Source organism: Artibeus jamaicensis, unplaced genomic scaffold (assembly GCF_021234435.1).
Source record: "Artibeus jamaicensis isolate MK-2021 breed Jamaican fruit bat unplaced genomic scaffold, CSHL_Jam_final contig_471, whole genome shotgun sequence".
Lineage (NCBI taxonomy): Eukaryota > Metazoa > Chordata > Mammalia > Chiroptera > Phyllostomidae > Artibeus > Artibeus jamaicensis.
The window spans coordinates 8609740-8628014 of record NW_026521850.1 but is presented as its reverse complement, the minus strand read 5'-3'; the positions used below and the strand labels follow the sequence as shown (position 1 = coordinate 8628014).

At 51.4% G+C, this 18275-nt stretch overlaps 1 protein-coding gene across 3 annotated transcripts in view; it reads right to left on the bottom strand.

Moving 5' to 3' along the window:
- Positions 1-6993: 6993 nt before the first annotated feature.
- Positions 6994-18275, bottom strand: part of NR6A1 (nuclear receptor subfamily 6 group A member 1) — a 200661-nt gene continuing 189379 nt past the window's right edge. For all 3 annotated transcript variants that reach the window (XM_037162784.2, XM_053667744.1, XM_053667745.1), the window contains 3 exons: positions 15381-15502; positions 13761-13913; positions 6994-12120 (listed from right to left, as the gene is read on the bottom strand). In XM_037162784.2, coding sequence (XP_037018679.1) covers positions 12032-12120; positions 13761-13913; positions 15381-15502 — 364 coding nt within the window. In that variant the 3' untranslated portion in view covers positions 6994-12031. The remainder of the gene's footprint in view (positions 12121-13760; positions 13914-15380; positions 15503-18275) is intronic.

The window sequence follows — 18275 nt, the reverse complement described above, 5'->3', positions numbered from 1 at the left end:
CTAGTGTGTCTTCCTTACTGTGCTGCTTACGAGAGTCTTTTAATTGTGAAAATGCATACCAGACAGTAATTTTCCTGTCATAATTGATTCTACCAATTAGTATATTCTATCTACAACATAACATACAACTCATTCCCAACATGCATGACCTCCTAATTATGTGTTTTTCACTCACAGAAGTTCTTATAAGATTCACTTCTCTTGCATGTAACTGAACCTAACTAGTCTCCCCATTTTAATGCAACGGCTTTGTTTCTGGATTAATACCACTTGCCCTCTGAATTTAAAAAAGGAATATGCCAGCAAACACCCTAAAGGACCAACATGTCACATAATGTAACAACCAGCCGTCACGGTCCTTTGCACCTCTTTGGAGGGGGGACTTGGTGAGACAGGGACCACCTTCCCTGCCTTCCTGAGCAGGGGCTTTCGACACCATGGTGCTGTGCAGAGAACCAGCCTGGCTTGGCCTGTCTCCCGCGAGGCCTTGAGGGACTTGGGGCAGAGATGCTGGATGAAATCCCAGTTCCGCCATTTCCTCGCTGTGTGACCTGGGACGAGTCACTTCCCCTCTCCGGGTCTCATGTCCTTTCCATCAAATGAGGACAACGAGACAATCCATGCAACATATACAGGCTGCCCCTGCCCGGCACGTTGCTTGTGCTCCGTAAATGTCAGCAAAACACGAGAAACAAGGAAGGACTGGCAGTCCATCCTTGGGGCCCCTTTCTGTGTGCAGATTGACACTGCAACATCACCCTGCACACGGCCTGCCCTTCTGTGACCGAGGGATGCTCCCCGGCCTGGACAGCCCTCAAGGAAAGGCCCAGCGCTGATGCTCACTCTGTCCCCAGCAGCCGGCATGGCGCAGATGAGCCTCTGAGCGTGTGTCCAGCTGGCCTCTGCACCAAAGGCCCCCGCACGCCGCCAGCCTCCTCCTGACCTGCTGCCTTCTCTGTACGCAGTCAGCTGGCACTTGTCACCATGCTCCTCGCCCCTCATCACCCTGGATTTGTTCACTGACACCTCCTTCCTCTGTGCCACTGCTCCCCAGCCCTCTAGGAATGAGACATGCTGGGAAGGGACGGCATGGCCCTAACACAGAAGTGCCTCCTGTGTGCTGGGTCCCCTACTAACCAGGCCACACCCGTGGTCAGTCTTGAACCCTCTCCACCACCCTGGGAGGTAGGCTGCATCTTCCCCTCACCTCCCATGAGCAGCATTGGAGAGATGAGGAAACTCGTCCCAGAGTCTCCAAAAGTCACAGAGCAAGGCTGTGATGGAACCCGGATGCGAATCCAGACCCAGGAGTCCAGGGCCTGGGGTGGCCGAGTCAGGGTCCTCTCCACTCAGCCAGAGCCCCTGGGTGGCCTATTTGTCCTTTTCTTCAAGCCCAGCCCAGGTGGTCCCAGGCCATGAGACCCACCCAGAGGGGGAGGAGAAGCGGAGCAGTCCTGCCCCAGGCCCCCGCCTCCCTCCCCAAGCAAACAAAGCCCAGGGTCTCTCTTCCAAGTGGGGACTTTCCCGAAGTGCGGGCCTGTTTCCTGGAGGTGGGATGAGGAACAAACAAACCAGAGACCCAGACACTGAGATGCTGAAGATTGAAAGACAGATAGCAAAAGAAACCCTGGAGAAATGAGCATCACAGACCCAGAGACGGTCAGAGAGAGAAAGTGGGAAAGGAGAGAAGAGGGAGCGAAGGAAGGAGAGAGAAATTCATGGAGCGAGAAGAAATGGGAGAGGGACAGAGACAGAGCGACACTGAGGCAGAGGATGAAAAGGGAGAGAGGGGCAGGGCCCAGAGCTAGAGGGTGAGGGGGTGTGGATGCGGAGACCCCTCACAGGGCAGTGGGGGTGGGGCTGCTGGCAGCCACAGAGGCTGTTTCCGCTGCACCCCTTATCAGCCTGCTGCCAGATGTTCAGATCCGATGCCAATGTCAGAGAAGTCCACAGTGCCGGGTCAAGGCCGTGGCCAGCGGGAGCCTCAGCTGCAGTGTGGGGAGGGGGGCCGGGGGGACGGCGATAGACCTGCTTGCTCTTCCAGCTCTGCCTAATGGTTCTCTGGGCTGGACCACCTAGTGGGGGTGGGAGAGGCCAGGTGCCTCTGGGGACTTCTCCAGTCCGAGAGCAGGGACTTGCGGAGGCAGAGTGGGGCTCTTGGCAACATGTGGACATGTACACCTTTGCACACCCCCATGCGAGAAGCACAGGGATCCATGCACACACAGCTACATGGGAGTGGCTCAGTCCTGCACACAGCCTCGACACTGCCCCTCTCCTCTGCCAGAGCCCTGCTCTGCCTGGTCAGTGTGGTGACCACGGGCCCCTCACCTGAGCCAGGGCTGCAGCTGCAGGGAGGCTGTGCAGCCGCAGGGGTCCCAGGACCCACATTGCTCGTCTATGAACAGGACACCCACAGCATCTGCCATGCCCTTGAGGACTGGGCTGAGGGACCTGGGACCTTCCAGAATATGAAGCTGATGGAGCCGCTCGGGACCAGATGCAGGACTGGGAGACACGGGGCGGGGCTTCAGCCTTGGGCCTCGGCCTCTCCGCCGTGCTCCTGGAGCCCGCAGCGCAGCTGGGCCCCCTGCCTGGGGTGGCTTATCTCCCAGTGCACGCGCTCGGCCCTCAAGGGGTGACCCAGCCTTGCTCCCCACATTCCTCTTCAGCCACGCAGCCGGTGGGCCCCCCACAGCCTGAGCCAGGGCCTGTACTTGGGGGTGGTCAGAGCAACGACTCAGAGCCACCCCGCTGCCCTCTTGGCGGCCCTGTCTTTGCTTCCCTCTCTGCTTTTGTCTCTGAGCATCTCTCTGATGTTGTCTCTGCCCCAATGAATCTATCACCATTTTCGCCTCCGTCTTTCTCTCGGAAGATCCCAGCTTGTTTCTGTTTCCGTGTCTGCCTGTCTGTCTCTCTCAAGGGTCCTTGAGTAGGACCAGGTCTGGAGATATCTCTGCTCTTCTTTCTGGCTCCTGGTGGCCTGCCTCAATGGGAATGTATGTGAGAAATCGGGCTGTGGGCAAGGGGCAAAGGGCCTCAGCAAGGGAGACTTTCAACGTATAAGGGGGGAACTGGAGCAGGCCAAGCGGAAGTCCAGACCCCCAACCCACACTTGCAAAGACTCAGCCAGACAACGGACATCGATGAGGGTGTGGAGCTGGTGGGCTCCCTGGTGTGGCAGAGAAGACGGGTGGGGGGAGGGGAGGGGAGGAGGAGGAAGCTAGGGCTGGAGGTCTCCAGGCCTGAGGGCCTCCTTCCTGTTTGTTGGGAAGTGACTGCCTCAGAAAGCTGCTCAGGGGAGAGGAGGAAGGCCATGGCGACTTCCGGGAAGCTGGTCCGAGGCCACACTCCCTGGGCCCACATGGGGCCCGCTGGCCCTGGCTTAAAATAGTGCAGCGCCTCTGCTGGGGCGGCTGCTGCTGCGGGGCCCCTCCAGCTGAGCCCCGGGGCAGGGGGCAGATTCACCCAGCTCTCCAGTGCGCCCCAGACTAGACTGGAGGCTGTGTCTGGACAACGTAGGAGAGTTACAGAGAAAGCAGGGGTTCCTGAGTTGGAAACCCTGCATTCAAGTCTCAGCTCCAACACAGACCAGCTGTGAGACTTTGGCTGGTCCACCTGGTCTCCTTGGGTCTGTTTCCACTTTCATGAAATAGTGTCTTCCCACCTGATATCATACATGTAAAGTCCTGATACATACATGTATCATAAATGATATCATACACGTAAGGTCTTCAGAACGCTGCCAGGCATAATGTGGACCTAAAAAGTGGGGGTTTCCTTTGCCTCTCTTGCTGGCCGTTAGTCCAACTCCTCACCCTGAGGAAGGGCCCCCTTGGGGCTTTCCTTGGTTCCCGCACTGCTCCTAGGACGAGGTGTTGAACAGGGAGCGTGCAGGGAGGGCAAGGATGGGGCTGTGGTCTCCATGGTGAGACTTGTTGCCAAGGGAACAAGACTCCAAGAGCCCTGGGTCTGACAGTTGAACACTTTTGCCACAGGATCTCAGGCAGGCTGATTTCAGGTGGAACGAACGGGGGCTCTGGTGGGCAACCAGGCCAAGGTGAGGCCGAGCCCGAGCGGTGGTTTCTGGCTCTGCTGGGTTTCCGCTATTGGGCTGTGAGGGGCCGCAGCTCGCCTCACACAGCTTCCTTTTATGGATGGATTTCACCGAGCCCCAACTTTGAACCAGTCTTGGTGAATCCTTATCTGACAGGGAAAGCGCGGATCACAGAGGCATCTATCTGGGTCAGGGCCACATACGGCTGGTAAGGGGAAGAATTGGAATTAGAACTGAGATGGTGAGACTCCTGGTCAACGTGCCTGCTGTCACACAAGCTGCCTACAGGAAATGATCCCTAGGGAGAGCTTTAGGAAGCCACGTCCAGCCTGATCCCAACGCCAGCCCTGGCCACCACTTCTGCTGTGTTCTGGCTTCAGACCTACAAACCCAGATGTAATAGTTTCCTCTTCAGTTACACAGCCGTGATCTTACCTTGGGGGGCAGTCTGCGTACCAGTAAGGATCTCAGCACACAGATCCTCATGTTACACACTCAGTAGTGGTTTACATTCATTCCTGAGGTCACACGCACACTGTGCAGCCTTACACAAAGGACCGACCCTTTCTGGGCCTCAGTCCCTTATCTGTAAAACAGGATCATTATAGCACCAACCTCAAGGGTGGCTTTGAGGTGCCTGTCATCGTGTGTACAGAAAACACTTCGCCATGCTCTGAACATTAATCATTTACTTCCAGGTTATTGGTGGGCACTCAAGGAAACCAAAAGCTCAGCATCAGTTAAGTAGCAGTTTACAAACTCAGAGCAGCGTCCTCCATTTTGATCCTGGGAACACTGTCCCAACAGAATCCCAACAAGAAAATGTTTCATGCCCAAATACTTCTGGGTGGACCCAAATTAGTTTTCTTTAGGAAGGACTTCTCAGAGCCTTTCCTATGCCAACAAAGGGTGGGGATCAATAAGGGAAAGAGTGCAGCACTTCCCAGATATTTGGCAAAACAACTCCTACTTCCCTCTCCGTGGGGCCACCTTGCGGGTTGCTATGCTCTGAGGACCACACGGACTTGGTGCCTGTAGTGGTTGGCGTGGATCTAAAACAACACTGATTTCCAGACCTATTTGGCTGGGTCCGCTCTCGCCTCTTACAGAAATTAATCCTTTATTGTTGAAGAGTTTTATTTATTGTGTTAATCGCAAAAAGTTCAACCAGAGGCCACTACTGTTACAAACTCCAGACATTCATATTCGGCACTACCGAATTGCTAAGGCTGGGCAGGGAGGAAGCCTGTTGTAACTTTGGTTATCAGATGGACCTGGATTTAAAAGCCAATCCAGCCATTTACTCATGTCATCCTGGGCCAAAGGCTTCACTTCGAGCCTCAGTTTGCTGAGTAAAATGGGACGGAGACCCATAACTTGCAGAATGGTTATGAACATCACGGGAGACAATGCAGAGAAAGCACCAGCACCCTGCACACACGAGACCGTCAGCAAACGTGTTCCTTCCCCGCCTCGCATCTCTGTCTTATCTGTTCCCTCTTGTGGGCCGAGAAACAGTCTACTAATTAGTTCTGCAGCATTTCCTTTGTTCTAAAACCTCTTTCAGAGCACAAGGGCTCTCTGGTCCCTTGTGCTGGAGGAGGCCGAGGTATGGGAAGGCAGCTGGCTTCCCCTCGTTTCACACGTGAGGGTTTAATAGACTTTTGATCAGATTCTCCTCAGCCTTTATCTCCCGAGGAGCCTTCCTCCTTCCCATCTGTCTTCACATTACCCTCGGCCCAAGCTCTGGCACTTCTCTGATCATACGAACAGCAGAATTACAGGACAGTTGGGCTGCTAATTTGGGCAGATCTGGGTTCAAGTTGACTCTGACACGTCTTGCGTGACTTTGGACACACCCCTTGACCTGTCAGAGCCTCCATTTTCTCACCTCTAGGAACCCTCCCCTATTTTCTGGAGGGACAGGTACTAATCGGATGGACGACAACGACACACTAGGCAGGCCACCCACCCACACACCGCGGTCCCTGAGATGAAGCTCTGTCCCGAGACCCAGCAGATGGCTTTCCTTCCCCAAACTCCAGCTGTGGCCACCAGGGCCCCCAAGTCTTCTCCGGCCTCAACTCTAATTCCTTCGTCTGCCACGATTCCTGCCAGGCAATCCCTTGTTGTACCTGAACATTCGTACTTTTTCTGATTCGCAGCTGGATCTTCAAACGCGCTGTTTGTTGACTCCTCTCCTTGGTCTCTCCCCCCCCCACCGGGTGGCTTGCTTCAAGGCCCACCTTTTAACACTTACTTACCTGCGAAGCCTTCCAGAGTAGAACAAGCCACTCCTTTAGGCCATTACAACCCCGCGTTTGTCCTCAGTAACAACCCAGAGCCCCGTCCGCTGCCTGCCTCTCCCACAAAGATTCAGCTCCTCCAGCTGTACCACTTTCTGGCTGGGTGGCCTTGGGTGAGTCCGTTCATCTAACCTTAGTTTCTTCATTTATAGAGATGAAAACCTTTTCCAATTAAAATATTTTTTTAAATTAATTTTTACAGAGAGGGGAAGGGAAGGAGAAAGAGTGGGAGAGAAACATTAATGTGTGGTTGCCTCTCATGTGCCCCTTACTGGGGACCTGGCCTGCAACCCAGGCATGTGCCCTGACTGAGAATCGAACCAGCAACCCTTTGCTTCACAGGCCCGTGCTCAACCCACTGAGCTACACCAGCCAGGGCTGAAAACCCTTTAAATTCAAGGAGTTTCAGGTCTGTGAGAGGTCCCAACACAGAGCAGGCACCTCAGTCACTGCTGGTTCATGAATCCGAGCAGTTTGAAGCGATGCCCCTCTGCCAGATCCTCAGCAAAAGGAACTGGGGTGGGGTCAGCTACAAGCAGCCACAACAGATGTGCGGGCATGAGCCAGCTCCTTAGGACACCCCACCGCCCCCCCCTGAATGCCAGACAAGCTTCACAGACAAATGCCATGTGCAGGATTCACATTTATTGGTTCAAATACAGTACCTAACATTTTCTAAACATGCATTTCACACTAATTGGTCACATTTCCACAGGTAGTCAATTCACAGAAAAGGGCCCATCCCTCGCTGGTCGGCAGGGTGGGAGGTAGCAGAGGGCCCGGGCAGCCTGCAGCGCTCGCCAACTAGCGTCTGGTCGTGCAGGGCTGATGGAGCCAGGCTGGCAGGAAGCCCTTGGCCGGCCCTTTGGGGACAAGGGCTCAGACATCCGTTCACTTGATTCCTACACAGGACTGTGGGTAGAGGTGGATCTCGGACACGTAGCCCAGGGGTCAGCTTGGGGATACACGTGCCACCAGGGTCCCCGATGGTAGGGCTGTGCTTCCTGCGTCTTGGATGGTAGAAGGGAAACAGAGGCCCCTTCAGGGGGCCGCTTGTCACAGGCCGGGCAGGTGTGAAGGACTGCTGAGATGCGGCCCAACATCACGACGCACCCACAAGCCCCTATCACAGGCCTGGGATGGCAACACAGACCAAAACTCCAACGCCCCACGCAGGAAGGGCTTCTCTCCCGATGGAAACATGGAAACAGAGCAGGAGCTACGACGTTTTCCCCCACAGGATTTCTCAGAGAGGAATCGACCAGGATGTCACTCAAGAGGTAGTATTTTTTTGTTTTTCATGGAAATTTGAGTCAACAACATCATCACCTATTATAAAACATTTCAGAGGAAGGAATAACGATCACAAAAGGGCAAAAATTGATACTTTGGCTGGCAGGGCTGGCTCCAGGACTTGGAAGACTAGCTTCTACCAGTAACACAACTTTTCTCTTGGGCTTGGAGCAAGCTGTGGTCCGACTCACAGCTTCTTTTTGAGCCTGTGAATGATTCCCGAGCTGGCTGCGGCCCATTAGGGCTGCAGGCCAGACAAGAACTGGATTGGGCAGAGGGACCAGGAATCTTATGTGTGGGCAGAAGCAGGGTCGCTGTGGCTCATGTCCCAGGCCAGTCAGTTGTCAAGTCTCTAGGTAGCCCAGGAACGGCCCCAGAGGAAGCCCCAGCTTGCCCCGGCCCCGGAGTGCTCCGTGGGGCTCCAGCCTCTGAGGAAACGGTCCAGGTTTGGCTCCCAAGCCCAGAAAAGAAGCTACTGCTCGTGGTGGCCAAGAGAGGGGTTTCTGGGGACCCTGTAATTAAATACACATCCCTGAGCTGTGGCCCTAGAAACCCTCGCCTCAAGGCTGACCAGTTCCCAGCACCTGGTGGAATGATCGCTGGTTCTCATCCCGAGACACAGACAAACATCATTCACAGACACTGGATAGAGATCTAGCTTCAAGTTGAGGAAAATGGGAAGAACGATCAACTGCAAAGGCAGAGGGGCGTGCAGGGGAGGCTCATAGGTCATTTGGGGAAAGTAAGGGTAGTAATTTTTTTGTTTAGTTTTTTGTTTTTGAGATTTTTTTTTTTTACTTTAAAAAATCAATAAAGAAAATAAAAGGGCTGGTCTAAAAAAGACTGGATTTCTTAAAACAATTGCAACAAAATTCAAACAAGGAAAAAAGACATAAACCAGGGGCTCGGAGGAAGAGACTGGGAACCACTGCTCAGCTTCCTGACCTACAGGGAGACCAGGGTCCCTTTACTTTAGCCAACCTTGGACGTGACCTAGGGGTTGCCCACGCTAGGCTCGCCTGTCTGTCTGTCCCGCTCCCCAGAAAATCAAGAAGGAACAAACTACAGTAAGAAATGGGTAGCGGAGCAAGGGTGCAAGCTCAGAGAGCCCAAGGGTTCTAAGGCCCTGGTGACACATAGCAGGCAGTCATCTCCCTGAGAAAGGAGGTGGCAGGTAAGAGGCAGGCTGGCGTGGAGTGGGTGGCTGTCAGTATATGCCACGGAGGCCCTCGGTCCCCTCTATTCTTTCTCTGGTTCTGGAGACCAGGGCAGGGAGGCTCCTGCCTGCTGCCTTCTGTCCCTCACTCGTGGGTTGGGCATGGAGACTGGGTATCTGTCCTTTGAGCCAGGTCGAGTGCTTTCCGGCAGGTTCTGGGGAGTTTCTCCAGACCAAGGTCAAGACCACCAAACCATGTGAAAGAATCCAAAAATCTACAAAGGAGCCAGAGAGCCTAAGTTGTAGGTGAAGTTCCAAGATTGCAAATTTTTGTCTTGGGTCAAGAAAACATTCAGAGGGAAAGGAAGGGGAAGGCCTGTATGTTTCAATGCAGTGCAAGGAGGTGGGATTCTCCTTGACCACCAGCTTTCAGGGTCATCTTTTTGTGGTGGAAAAATTCTCACTCAGAATGAGTGCTGTCAGCGGCAGGAGATCAGAGAGAGGACAGAGGAGAGGAGAATGTAGAAACCACACGCACAACTTTTTTTCTTCTTCCACTAGCAAAAAGGCTACCTGTTAACCAAACATTATGGGAAGAAAGGCAAAAAACAAACACACCAAACCTCCCCCTCCAACCTTTCTGTGTCCTTCAAACCAAATTCGCAAACACATCTAGTGGCTGACCTAATGTCTCCACGCTGCTAGCTACACTCCTACCACCTCCTCATAATACCTGAGTTTGCAATGCAACACATTCATTCTACCCTGTTTAAAAAAAGCCCACGTCATAAAAGGACTGGGTGCAGAACACATTAAAGGCGGTCCACAGGTCAGGCTCTGGCTCAGAACACACGGCCACTTGGCTCGGAGATTCTGCAGGGCACTCGGCAATGAATGGGCTCTTTGTTCCGTGGAATCTGCTGCAAACATTTGTAAAGATGGATTTGTACAATGGCAACTTGCAGAACCTTTCCCGCACTCCACAAATTAACAACTTGCTCTGTTTAATGCTGCATTATTGGAGAGACATGTTCTTGCCTCATCAGAGAGCAATTTCCTTTGATACCCAACCCACTGACAAAATGCGTAAGAGAAAAGCCATTTCAAAAAATAATAATTGGACAGATGGAGGTCTAAGCAGAGAAAGATGGTGCACACAGGAGCCGTCTTGGAGAAGGGTCTCTGATATTTGTCTCTTCCCCACAGTGAGGAAAGCAGTTGGAGTCTGACCTGTAGCCAAAGAATGTGGTCTAGATGGTTAAATAAAACATCCAGGGAAACAAAACTATTGTGAACTGAGAAATAAACAGTTACACACAAAAAACTTCCCATTGATATGTGAAACAAACTCTGATTAGAGCTCTTCCTGAGAAATGCATCTCTTCCTTCTTTCTTGGAGCAGTCAGGGAAATGGCACTGAGGAATAATGCTCTGCTTTAGATCCATCAAGGGACAAAGTCATCACTCTGCTGGTACCCGTAACATTTCAGTGGGAAGAGAGAATTACAGTCTGACACAGACGACCGGTCTGCACACGATGTGGCGGCAACCGGGCCAGTCTGCCAGGCCAAGCCGGAAGAGAGCAAACGGTCTTTGACTAAAGAGGCAAAAGGAGGTGCTGTAGGCTCCTCAGGCCCACCCAGGATGCACCCCTCTCAGTGGTCTGTCTGCTGCGTTGGCCATCTGGGGCCCCTGGGTGTAGGCAGGAACAATGGCTGTAGTAAGGCAGAGAAGGGAAAAGTACCCAAAAGAGTTCCAAGACGGGTATGGAGTGGCTGCTGTCCAGAGCCAAGAGGGCCAGGAACACTTCCCAGGACCAGGTGGGGCAGGTAGTAAAAGAACAAGGGGTCCGGGAGAGGGGGCAGCCAAGCCCTTGGGAACATGAGGTAGTTTAAGGCCCCCCCTTCCCTTTCCAGGTGCTCGGGACTCCAGCCTTCCAGGCCACGGTCAGCCAGGCTACTGATAAGCTAAGGGGCGGGTGGGCCACTCTGGACCTTGGACTCTCTGTCTTGAGAAATCCTGGTCTCGTTTTGGAGAGATTAGAAGAACTCACAGTAGAAAGTAAAGGCGAAAATTCTGATCAGTAGAATGTAACGGTCCTTTCCACTGTGTGAAAAAGACTGCAGGTTTTGGAGTCAGTCTTGGGGTGGGACAGAGAACTCCAAAGGAGGAGTGCTTGTTCTTTCAGTCGGGACTTTGCTCCAGTACCCCTTGAAGCAAGGTGATAGGAAAATAAATCAGTAGTGGGCACCAGGACTCAGAGCACGACGTTTTGTTTAGCTGTTTTTTTCAGAGGGCCAATAGGAAGTCAAATTGATAAGGGAAAGGCAAAGGCAAACTTACGAGGGACAGATATCTAAGGCAGGCAGGCCTCGGTAGACCCAGGCAAGGAAACGAGGTAGCCTGCAGACAAGTCCCAAGGATTGCCTTATTGCCAGGACTCTGACCGTGGAGAAACTGACCGTGGTGGGTCTGACGGTGGGGCAGGGGTCCCACAGCGTGGTATGGGAACAGAAAGCCTTCTCCCTGAGGCCTTGTTTGGAGGAAGGACGCCTAACTTCGGCTTGGTCAGTGTGCCCCGCTCTCTCCACTTCCACGCTTTCCAAAGGAAAGAGAGGGCTTATACCCTCATCTCCTGCCTCTTTCACACTGCCTCACCCGCTCCGCTAGGTAAACCTCCTAACACCACTTTGCCCTTTTACGGTGTGTGCTTTTTCCCTGTTAGTTCTGTGGCTAGAAAAAGGCAGTTTGCTCTCTGACAGACGAACGTGAGTCTGCTGAGAACAGGTGGGAAAAGTAGGGATGGCCGCACCCCTCCTTTCCACTGAGGTAGTCGTCTTTGTTAACATTTATGGAAATAGTCATCTCAGCCCCATCCCACCCTCCCTCAAAATACAAAAAAGAACTATCTTTAAACAATGACAACACTGTAACATTAAACATCTTCACATTCTGTAAACTGCAAGGAAATGCATCGGCTGCATTCACACAAAAGCATGTGCATCGTGTTGAAGGCCATACATTCAACTCTGTCGTGAAATAAATATATAGAAAAATGAGCTTAAAAAAACAGACAAACAAACAAACACTCTTCTTGCTATGGAGGCGACCGGGAATGCTGCTCCACAGCCTCCATCTTGGTCTCTGGCTCCTTCTTCTGGAGCCTGTCCTGCCCACCCGCGGCTCTGCGGTTGGCCTGAGGAGGGGCACCAGGACAGGTCACTCCTTGACCACACTTGTCTTGCAGGAATGCAGCACCACCTTAAAGAGGAGCGGCAGCTGCTCCAAGGGTACATTCACCATTTTTCCTGGGAACAGGTGGGAAAAAAAGTTAGCAGTGGCTACTAGTGGGAGAGCGTGTTCCTCTCTTTATGAGCTGGAGGAAGGAGAATGCGGCCTGAGTGGCTGGGGCAAGGAGAGTGCCAGGAGTATCACAGAGACAGACAGACGGGGCTGATGTCGTGATACCCAGGCCTGTTTTGGTGCCCGAGGGAGCCTAGCAATAGTGCAAGTTCTACTCATTGCTATTATCCACGGAACATGTACTCTGTGCTAGGTGTTTAAATGTATTATCTCATTTAATTCTCACAATATTTCTGTGTGACAGATATTACTTTTTTATCTGTTTTCTTTTCCCCCCTGATAGATTCTCTAACTGGCATTCTATAAAAATTGCTCTGCATGGTAGTATAATGGGTTAATAAAAGTATTGAGGAAAAAAGGAAGTGAGAGTGCCACAGGGGCAAACCAACTGAGAATTTCAGGGCTGGAGGGCGCACAGGTGTCTGCACTGGAGGACTTCTCAGAGCACGAAGAGCCACCGTGAATATCGGGGGCGGTGCTTCTCCCTGACAGTGCCTTAGAGTCACCGGTGAGTGTGAACAAAATCCCGATGCCCTGCACCCCCCATACCAATCCCATCAGAATCTCTGGGGGTGCAACCCAAGCACGGACATTTTTTAAAAGCCTCCCAGGTGATTCCAGGTGTTGCCAGGGCGGAGAACATGGCTCTGGCAAGGGGGTATAATTACTGACCTCCCTTTATTTCAGAGATCACATGATGAGTATCTCATTTGGCAGAACAGCACTTTGAAAATGCTGAGACAGAAATATCAGAATGCCCCCAAAATTCCAATAGCTGAGGCCCAGTTCACACCTGCTAGATTACGGTGGGCCCAAAAAGTAGAATAAAAATTCCTTTGTCAAACTGAAAAATTTTTGCCTTCAAAATTGTACTGCTGAATCTGACGAGAACAATCTCTGTGCAGAGGCTTCGTTTCTGAGCTGCCCTTCAGTAAGTGCTGGGTAACTGTGAACAGTAATCTTCACCAAACAAAGTAGAGCAATGATAACTAAAGCTAGAATCCTTATTTAAATGGGCCCATTAAAATGTCAAGCGGCTCGGCAGGAGTCAAGACCAGAAAAAAGAGAACAAAACTTCTTTTGCAGGCATAGAACTGGGGAATTATTTTAAAGATACCACTTTAAATGAATGAGCCCCTAAAACTTATAGGCAATTCTATGAAATGAAGTTAATTTTTTAAATTGAGATAACGTTAATTCACATAACATAAAATCCACCCTTTCATTGCACCCAGTTCAGGAAATGAGGTTAACCCGAGAAGCTTCGAGCCTGCTTCCCCAGGTACAGAATGGCCGCAGCATCACCGACCACCAGGCCTGCAGAGATCTGTCCTGAGGTTAATGACTTAAAGCCACAAGGTGCCCGGCACATCACAGGTGCTCAGGAAACGTTAGATTCTCTTCTCTACAAAGAAAAGTGAAACTTCTCGTTGTAGCCTAACTTTTCTGAGGGCAAGGGTAGTTAGTACTGCTTTTATGCACTTGGTCATGGGCTTGGAGTGAGCATCCTGAAAACACTGCTTGACTCATTTTCTTCACTAGCTACAAAAAACGAGAGTTGGAAACCTAGCACCAAGAATGTTACCTGCAATATACCGAATCTCGGGTAAGCACATCATGAGGTCAGGAAAGCGGTTGGGTTGGTGTGTGTATTTATATTCAGTGAAGTCCTGGCAAATGTACCAATATCGCTTGTTCAACTGTTCCAGCTGTGAGGCACTGGTCAGACCCCTGATGTCTGCGGAGAAAACCACACAGGAAATGGGAGGGGCTTTCTAATGTGGAAGAAACACCAACTCCTCAAATAGGTGCACAGTTCAACGAAAAGTTATTAAACGTTATTACAGCAAGGGATCTTTTCTCTTCCTGATGCAGAAGAACAAAATTTTAGATCAGGGAAGAGAAATCAGATAAAGAAGGAAAAAATTATACAAGACAGTCAGTCACTAGACGGAGCCCCCAGCTCCCAGCACAGGGCCTGATACGAACAGGCACCGGTAGATGCTGAACAATTAACCAAGTGAATAATCGACCTTTCCTAACCCATCCTTCACAGCACCTTCAGATTTGCCCTTTGCGGGTACCTACACGTTCATGCTTGTACATGTACTCCTGTGGTCTCCTGTGTGTCTGCTCATACTACTCTGTGACATCACTCCACTTTTTCCTACTAATTATTATAGAGTTCTGTCTCTCTCTCTGATCTCCTCACACACAAACTACTACCCCTTTTTTATACACAGAATCTGGATGTTCTACATATAAATATTACCCAGTCTTTGAGACCCAAATCAGATTTCTCCTCTCCTACGTAGTTGCTACTGATCTCCCCCCATCTGAGGCGCAAGTAATGTGTCATGTGACATCAAAATATATTTCTTGACGCCAGGGACCTGGAATCTGCTTTTCGATGTTCTGAATGCTCACCACAGGCCCAGGTCTAGGGGAGGCACATGAAATGCCAGATAAATGCACGAACAGTGCAGAGGCCTGAGGAGGAGGTCCGGCCACTGCGGGGGAGGAGAAAAAAAGAGGAGGGGACAGACAGTTTCTGGACGAGGCAACTAAATACAGGACAGATCACTTTTCATGTCACAGGCAGCAAAACAGTTCTCCAAGAGCAGAGCGCTCGTATGCTACTTTGGGGGAAAAATACAAATTCTCCTTCCTACTCTGGTCACCAGCAGCTACCAAGCACCACTTTGCAGGCAACACTCCACATCAGCCCTGTTCAGCGAACTTCTGATTAAAAGCCGTGCTTGATGTGCATGTGTGAGCTCTTGTGCACCCCCGCTCTGGCCTGAAGGGGCCGTCAGAACCACTGCCAGCCTGTCACGGAGGCCTTATCTCCAACAGTTTCATCACTCTGCTCTTCTTCAGTCACTGGTAAACTTGGTACACATTTTAAATGACGCATGTACTGTCCTTGATGTCTGCGTTTAAATGCATTGAAACTGACTAAACAAAGCGAATCCTCTTTCTTCCACTATGAGTTATAGAGACTGTGGCATTTACGTTTGAAGAAAAAACCCAGAGCGTGCCCTGCACCATGATGATGAGGGAAGCACAGGCCTTCCATGCCCGGCATCTATGTGGTGTGCCACATTCTGTGTGGCAGTCCCGAAGGTAAAGGGGGGGGCGTGAAACATGAGGGGAAATGTTCACAGCAAAATGGGCCCATTCTTCCCATACCGAAGCCACTCACCTTGATTTAAGAAGTTAATTGCTTTCATGCACGCATACTCCTCATTGCTGACCTTCAGCTGATGGAACTTGTGATACAAGTAGATGAGCCGCTCGATCACCTCCATCCCTTCATCACTAAATCTGGGGAACAGACGGAGCTGTTAACCATGGGCTCTGAGAACAGCAGAGGTCAGGGAAAGGAAGACCAAGATTTCTGACAGCTTAAGGCATCTAACAGGAAAAAGGCTCAGGTTGGGGGAAATGGAATCCAGACTGTGAACAACAGTTGGGTCCATGGTTTGTCAAGGGGCCCAGCAGGTCACTCATACAAGCTGCTGTGCCCAAGATCAGGTAGGGTCGATCAAAAAGCCAGTTCCATCACATAAAGCTATGGAGACCTTGGGGAAGTCATATGACCCCTCTAAGCTTTGAGGTCCTCCTCTGTACAATAATGCTTGACCGCTTGGGGTAACAGGGGCTCCTAAGGAGGTTTGGGATGTGAATGTGGAAAAATATGCCATCATTAATATCCTGCTATTGTAGAGGTACAGCTTCAGTGTCAGTGGCAGCTGCCATGGTGACTCCATGCACGCCTCTGCCACAATGAATAGAAAGCTGCTGATTGTATTTTCCAGGTTCACTGTTTCTAGCAGGGCTAAGGTTATGCAGTGAAAATTTTTATTGACTTTAGCTAAGGAAGGAGGGACACATGAAAGTCTCTGTGCTGGGCACTTTATGTGTATTATCTCATTTAATTTTCTCAGCCCTATGGTAGGTGACTTATCATTACCACTATACAGATAAGAAACCTGAAGTTCAAAGAATAGAGGGGACTGGTCCATAGCATTTAGCTAGGTGATGGCAGAGCTAGAACTTGGACCTGGGGCTAATTCCCCAAGGCCTTGGTTTTCCCAATATCCAAGGTGGCATATCACAGCAGAGAAGGCTCAGTGCTTCTATCTTTGGATTAGAAGTAAGCTCCTTGAGGAAAGACCAAGTTTTTAGGCAAAAGAGCACCAAGCTAGAGGACTAATACTCTGGGTCACAGTGGGGAATGTCTCATAACAGAGATGGAAATATCACCAAACTAAGGAGGCAAAAGCTTAGTGGGGAAGTAGGAGTTTATAAAAGCTGGGGCCAGGCCCAGTCTCCCCCCTCCTAAGAGTGGGCCAAGGAGAGTTCCAGACGGGTCTTAGATACAGCTCAGTCACAGAGATGTTCAACCCAGGGCTGCTTCCTGGTGATTATGTTCAGATCTGGGGAACGAACATAATGGTACAGCCCTGTGCCAGGCAAGAAGGCCCTAACTAGGTAGGGTCCAGAACACCTGGGCATCTTTACTGCCTTCTGCATTGACCTCGTAGGCTTTGCGAGGTCCTGGGGAGAGCCTGGCTGGGACTAGAGGTGCCTGGACTTCTCAAGCACCAGGGGGAGCCACAGAGACAGCTCCTTCCCCTGGAGCCCAGGCCCTCTGCCTCCAGGTCTGGCGCCCAGTCAGTCTGAGCTCAGGCTGCTTTCTGTCAGCTGATTTGAAGTCTGAGGGCTGACTCTGTTTTTCTCTGCTCCTGGCCCAATGGCTTTTTACAACTATATGGTATTTTCCCAGACTGGCTGGTAAGACAAATTTATATTGAAAAGCCACTATAAATAAATGTATCAGCTACTGCACCACTGGTGGAGTGTTTGCTGCTTGCCAGGCACTTTGTTAAATAGTCTACACACGTCGTTCCACGGGATACTCCCGACAAATCCCCCAAATGGATGTCATGTAATCCTCTTTGTTCACAGGTGGAAGCAAAGGCCGACGGCTACTTCTTGGGTCCCTGCTGCATTCTCACGCTTCAGCCTCCTGGTAACTTGTGAGGCAAGCGCATCGCCTCAGGGTGAGGGTGAGGAAGGAGAAGAGGGGCCTTCCCCAGGGTTACACATAAAGGCACGGTGCTGCGCTAAGGTTTAGGTCGTGTTTTCTAATTCCGAGCCTGTTGCTTTCTTAGCACTACCGTGTCTGCTCCCTGACTGCATTGCTCTCGACCAGCAAGTGCGGGAGGCTACCACACGCCACTGCAGGGCACCTTGGGGGCCCTCTGTTCCCACAGGGACTGAGGCAGGGCCCGACCAGAGCTGCCCTGTAGGCTCCCGTGGTGTCGAGACTTGCAGGAGGCAGGGTCCCTGGGAGGGATGAACCCATCTCATCACGGTACTCAGTTGGCTACTTCTGTTCTTGAGAGGAAAGGGTCTTCAGTGCAAATTCCCTCTAGTATCTGCTTGGGGGGGTGGGGTAGGGTATAAAAAAGGAGGGGTAAGGTGGAGCAACAGTGTCAGCTCCTGTCATCTGGTGGCTGAGCAACCAGTGTAGCAAGTGAAGATAACACTGTCTCCCTTAATCAGCAACCTCTCGCCCAAGAGCCCGCTCTGGCGCTATAGAACCTGCAGGTGTGTGGCTGTCAGCCAGACCCCCCAGCCAGGACTGCCGGCCTTGTTCCTGGTTAAGTCTTGACCCGAGAGACACAGATGAGCTCCCAAGTGCCTGGCCTGAGTGCATGCCCCAACTCTGCCTTTTCTCTGGGGAAAGCACGTATCTCTTTTCCAAATTTCTTAGGACAGGCCACCATCACGGACGAGGCGATGGCGGGGGGGATGGCAGCCAGCCCAGCAGCCCCCACTCAGTATCCACAGGCTGACTGCAAAGCTTTCCTCCACAGCCCGCATCCCACCCCTTGATAAACAAATTGTTCTCTGTTCCACGGGCTGGCTTTCTCCTGCAGCCGTGCCTCCTCCACATCTGCTCGCTCCACAGTTCCAACGCCCCTGTAGTCTCTGTCTACAAATTATCAGCATTCAAAGCCAGAAAGTTGGACAAACACACCCATTCTTCTTCTGGGTTCCCATTACACAAGCATGCTAGGACAAGGAA